General features: G+C 42.3%; 1 protein-coding gene across 2 annotated transcripts; it reads left to right on the top strand.

Annotated features, from left to right (window-relative positions):
* On the top strand, nucleotides 1–4,795 carry LOC106933594 (nuclear transcription factor Y subunit beta). Of its 2 annotated transcripts, none has more exons than XM_015012943.2 (7): nucleotides 1–104; nucleotides 1,507–1,600; nucleotides 1,677–1,807; nucleotides 2,886–3,083; nucleotides 3,163–3,241; nucleotides 3,716–3,798; nucleotides 4,265–4,795. In XM_015012943.2, exons 2-7 carry the CDS (start codon nucleotides 1,507–1,509, stop codon nucleotides 4,295–4,297), a joined length of 618 nt encoding a protein of 205 aa, XP_014868429.1. In that variant the 5' UTR covers nucleotides 1–104; the 3' UTR covers nucleotides 4,298–4,795. The 2 variants fall into 2 exon arrangements, with proteins under 2 accessions (XP_014868429.1, XP_014868430.1); XM_015012944.2 differs by lacking the exon at nucleotides 1–104 and adding an exon at nucleotides 118–395.
* Nucleotides 4,796–5,681: the final 886 nt, after the last annotated feature.

Here is a 5,681-nt window from a genome sequence, read left to right as displayed (position 1 = left end):
GTAATGCAGCCACGGCTCCGCGCTGGGACTGGTCGTTTCGCAGCCATTTTCTGTCCAACCAAACAGCCGCCTCAGGAAGGTAACCAACCAGGGCTTCATTGCAGGTTTGTGCCGGGCTCCGGCCAATGATTGCTAACCGATTGCTTGTTAGCTCGAATGGAAATGTCCGTCACTGCCTGATTTTTTCATTTGTTGTCTGAGTGAATGAGTGCTGCTCATCAGGAAGTCTGTGCTTGGCGAAACTTAAAAAATAAGCGTTAAACATTCTGGCCTGGTTACGTCTTTCTCTGCTGTGCGTGACAAAGAACAGGCCGACGCAGACGCGGGTTCCAGTGGATTTGCAATAAGAACTTCCGCGAGGAACATTATGTACCTGAATAATTTACCTTCAGAAGGTAATATCCCATTGAACAGTCGCTTTTTAATTTGCTAAAATAGTTGGCTCTTTTGAGACAGTCTCATCAACAAAGCTAGCTCAGGGGTTTTGGCCTGTCAGGAGCTAACATTAGCAGGCTAACAGCTGCCAGCTAGCACACAAAACAACACATTACTGCTTTTAAGTCTAACCACAAATACTAGGTCTTTTTCTGGCACATATCTACAATTTTCCACATAAAATACAGCGCTAAGTACTGTAGAGAGCTCACTCTATCGTGTTTTCATTAACTAGAATAAAAAACCGAGTAGGAGCATAGATTGGGAATTTTCCAAGTCAACAGTAAATGTGTCGAGCGCCCTGTTGTAATTCCACGTTGGATACATGCACAACAGGCAAAATCCATCACCGAATGAACAGGCAGGTCGAGGGTTCAAAGCTAGTCATGGCGTTGTTGAGCTTTGACAGATACTGTAGAATAGAAACAGCAACTCAGTTTGTCCGACAGAAAACACAGTAAATAGTTCAGAGGAAGATGTGAAAATGTTCCTCCAAAATGAATTATTTTCCTTTTACTTTATCTTGTCACACTAATATATTCCAGATCATTCCGTTAATTTTATAACCAGAATAAATACAATATTTTCGGGTGGGGAATTTCAGAAATGTGTTCAATGTGTTCCTACCTCTTGAGACATTTTTTCTAATAAGTCAGCTTTTTGGATGATCAAGATTATTTTGAGGTCATGCAAAAACTGCTCTTTGTGATATTTTTGTCCATATATTTTTCTCTTGCTGTTGAACGGTTATGTTAATAGTGAGGCCTGCAGCGCTGCATGGTGCTCTGGGTTGTCTGATGGTCTTTTTGGAGAAAAGCCCCAGCGCCGCTCCACAGAACATTCAGAACAGCTCCATGTTTTCTCCTCTGTGGATAATGGCTCTCAGTGTTGCTCAGGCCTGGAGTTGCAGTTCCTCCAGGTGCCATATTGGAACCTCTGCTGACCCTGAGTGAAAGTGTAGTGATGCCAATAAAACGTTTATGAGACGCTGATTCCAGCATGGCTGTAAAGGTGTGTGACTTGAGACCGTTAAAGTGTGTATGTTTGTTTTTTTGTTGTTTTGTTTTTCAGATGGACGGAGACAGCTCAACCACAGACGCCTCTCAGCTGGGCATGACTGGAGAATACATGGCGTCCAGTCATTATGTTCTCCACCCCCAGGACGGTAAGGAGGCACAAAGCTTTCGCTCAGCCCTTGGCTCATGAACAGCTGATAGATTTAGTCTAATTGTGCTTTGCAGATGATGGAGAAGAGAACATGAATGACCATGAAGACAGCGGAACCAAGGAGAACTACAGGGAGCAGGACATCTACCTCCCTATCGCTAATGTGGCTCGCATCATGAAGAACGCTGTTCCACAAACTGGGAAGGTTGGTCAGGGAGGAGAAGAAACATACCCAATTAATTCGGTTTATTTCTACTGCACCAATTCACAACACGTGATAAATCAGCCCAGATTTCCTTCATTGTGGGAGATCCGATACAAGTGAAACCGATCTTATCTCATCTCATCTTTCTCCACAAAGGTCTGAAAATCACTCACTGTTCCCTTCTGCTCAGCTGTGGGAGGATCGGCCCACCTGGTCACATCTGCACCTGAATGGTTAACAGAAGTCTCCCCACTGATGCTAACTTAGCAACTTTGTCACTATATTTAGCAACTTTTCTAACAAAGAAATCTAAATCTGCAACGATCGTCCAGAAAACTGCAGTCATTGCTCTCCTACATGTCGCCTCAATGCACTTTACAAAGTCATTTCCATCCATTAATACATATATCCCAACTAATTAGTTATCAAACAGTGCATTAAGTTCAATTTATTATTCTGATTAGCTTGAAGAGTTTTCTGTCTAAAGAAACCCAGCAGATTGCATCTAGTCGTTGATTCTCCTGGACCAGCAGGGGGCGACAGACAGTCACTCTCCTTTTGATGTTTACTGTCCAGAAATCCTTGGTGCCCATCTCCATTGGCAGAGCTGCACTGATTGCAGTTCCCCGGCGATCACCGATCTATTAATAGCCTAGTCTGCCGATACAGATTTTATTTTTGTCTGAAAAGTTGCTTAATGTAGCAACAAAGTTTTTAAGTTGGCAAGAGACGTGAGCGGGTCAGTCAGCAGAGTAGAAAAGGACAGTGACTGATTTTCAGACATTTGGGGAGGAAGATAATATAAGATGGACTTCTTGTGTACAAAATGTTAATGCTAAAAATATAAAAACCTGATTGTCAAATACAATGAGAATGCTTTTGAAGTAAACAAAAGCAGGAATCGATTCAGTCAGAGGTGCAATTTTCAAGAGAAAATGTCCCCAATAAACAATTCAGTCAAAAATCAGAAAATTTTTGTCTAGATATTTTCCACCGATTCCAGAAATGTTCTTCAGATCAGTCCAGTTCCTACTGATCAGGAGACACAGAAGCTCTGAGTCTCTATTCCAACCCACAGATCGCTAAAGACGCCAAAGAGTGTGTGCAGGAGTGTGTGAGCGAGTTCATCAGCTTCATCACGTCGGAAGCCAGCGAGCGCTGCCACCAGGAGAAGAGGAAGACCATCAACGGGGAGGACATCCTGTTCGCCATGTCCACGCTGGGCTTCGACATGTACGTCGACCCCCTCAAGCTCTACCTGCAGAAGTTCAGAGAGGTGAGGCCGCGTTCGCAGCGCCGCCTTGGTAACGCCTCACTGCTGCCATAGTAACACGAATTGCTTTTTTTCCCCCCAGGCGATGAAGGGGGAGAAAGGGATGCCGGGGGTGGCAGTGGGAGAAAGTCTGAGTGAGGATCTGACAGACGATGGCTTTGGTAAGAGAATCACTGCCCTCTGGGTGACCAGCAGCTAGAGCAGGACATTTATCATATCAGTTATCTTTTATCGTGAAAAGATAAGACTTTTGATTCATTGTTGTCACAATAAGTTTCAGTTAAAAAAAGAAAACCGACACATTTTTTACCGTTTTCTCCACTATTTGTTCCATCAATAAATTTGAGTAAATTCAAAAATCTGAATAAATGCAGTTACTGTGTGCAGCTTATTGACAGAAAGCACTTTTTTTAAGTAAGTGGTGTCCTGATGAAGCCTGTTTCAAATGAGAATGTTTTTGTTTGTGGCACTATGCAGCCATACAGTTAGCTAAAAGATAAGTAATGAATTGGGTTTTTAAATCAGTGCTGCAAAATATGACAATAAGTCTAAGTCTGTTTCTCCCACTCCTGCCAACAGCTGAGGTTTTCCAGTTCATGCTCCTGTTTTCTCTGACTTTTCTTTTTTCCCCTCAGCCAATCCGCTTCCAGCTGGGATTATCACAGCAGATGGTCAGCAGCAGAACGTGATGGTGTACACCACCACCGCATACCCACAGGTACAGCCCCCAGTTCTCATTTGAAATCATTTGCTATGTGGGGTAAATTGATTCATTTCACACATTTATTGCTGTAGATTCAGAGGTAATGAAAACCCATGATTCAGTTTCTGCCTCAGTTCTTCCTTCCACTCAACATTCCACTAATATTAAATCAAGGGTTTTCATCTATATGACAATGAAGTCCAGTTGATTCACTCATTAAGTTCACAATGGTGAATATATAGTGGTGCATGCACGTACATAAAAAAATAAAAAAATAAAAGCCTAAAACTGAATGTGATGTAGAGTTGTTTAATAGTTTTATAGCAACAAACAAACAAAACAAAAGATAACGATTGTGAATAAGACCTAACTCTTTCATCTAATGCAGTACCTGTGTGTACAACCAACCAGAGTTAGGTCTGATCCTTGAGGAACAGCTGAGAGGGTTAAATACCGTTCCCATCGTTCCCATCTGTTTCAGATTCCCACCGTACAGCAGATCCAGTTTTCATGACGAGCGCCAACACCAGGCCCTCCTGGGGCTCGCGCTCACCTGATGACCTCCGACCCTTCCGCTGGGAAAGGCCATCCAGTCGACTGGAAGGGAAGCATCCGGAGAAGCCCTCATGTACAGAGAAATCACTACCTGTTTCGTAGAGTGTGTAGTTTCTAGTCATCAGGTACCAAATGTTTGGAGAACTTCCAAGTCAGCTGGGAGATGCAAGGCTTTATTTTAAAAACTAGTCCTCTTACATGGTTTAGTGTTGGATTATGTTTGTGCTTGTGTATCAATGTGTTTTGCTTTAAAGCGTTTTTGATGTGTTTTAGTTCGGGGGGGGAGGAATCAGGGAGGGTCTGTGAAGGGAGGGGTGTCTGTCCAGGCTGGTTTTTGAACACCTGCGTTCAGAAGGAGCCATGTTGTTACCTTCACATTAGATCAACAGCTCTTTTTGTAAGTGATCACTTGTGCTTTAATGTTATGGAAACCTTTTGAATAAAAATTCAGAAGTGATCTTTCAAGTGTCAGTTCTTTAACTTCTGTCATTTACCTGAAATATTAGAGCATCTAAGCATTGTCTTTGAATGTTTAATGGAAGGAAAAAGTGTGCACAGCTGTCTTAATGTGTACAAATAGGGAAGACCCCCAATCTGAAGAATGAAGTCCTTTTATTTCACTGTTTTTTAACAGTAATATGAGAGAGACTTTATGCTCTCTCTCATATTACTGTGAATAAAATGTATTAAAAAAAACCAAAATAAACACAGAAAACTCAAATCCTAACAGAAGGAACACTGGTTAAATTCAGTAAACTAGAATATATATCCCAATGAAGCTCATTTGTCAGATTAAAAACTTTTGATGATAACCTGTAAGCAGGTATCGAATCCACATTCTGTTTCTAATTTTAAATTTCATGGGGGTTTTTTATGAGCTGTAGCGGAAATAAAGGCTTTCAGGATTCCATCTGTGTCTAAATGATCTATGTAATGTTTTTCACTTACTGATTAAGTTCCTAAAAATAAATAAACTTTCTAATTTTAATTTATTGAATGTGTGGGTGTGTACAGGAGTTCAACATTTGTAGCTCCTCATATTCCTCCTGTCTGGTCCTACTGTCAGTCTTGAGACGATAAATTCCTTCTGATATATTCTACATATAAATTTCAGGTTTCCTGTGGGTGGTCCCACTTCCAGCATTCCAGTTATGGAAGCAACTCCTGTAAAGCCCCATCAGTGCCCCGTCAGGCCTCCATCAGACTCAGTCAGGACCCTGTTAGGCCCCCGTCAGGCTCCCGCCCCACCAGGCTCATTTCCTCCTATAGAAGCTCAGGGATCAGCCCTTAGACTTTTCCCCAGGAAGCTCCTGTTGGCTGTTTCCTGAGCCTCTCCCACTCTG

The sequence above is a fragment of the Poecilia mexicana genome, unplaced genomic scaffold, assembly GCF_051168715.1.
Source record: "Poecilia mexicana isolate PSO_F unplaced genomic scaffold, ASM5116871v1 scaffold_23, whole genome shotgun sequence".
Lineage (NCBI taxonomy): Eukaryota > Metazoa > Chordata > Actinopteri > Cyprinodontiformes > Poeciliidae > Poecilia > Poecilia mexicana.
This window is presented reverse-complemented; position numbering and strand designations above follow the sequence as displayed.

Coding starts and splice junctions, on each gene's coding strand:
- LOC106933594 (XM_015012943.2), top strand. CDS start 1,507: ATGGACGGAGACAGCTCAACCACAGACGCCTCTCAGCTGGGCATGACT. Junction 1,601..1,676: donor TGTTCTCCACCCCCAGGACG/GTAAGGAGGCAC, acceptor TGTGCTTTGCAG/ATGATGGAGAAGAGAACATG. Junction 3,242..3,715: donor TCTGACAGACGATGGCTTTG/GTAAGAGAATCA, acceptor TTTTCCCCTCAG/CCAATCCGCTTCCAGCTGGG.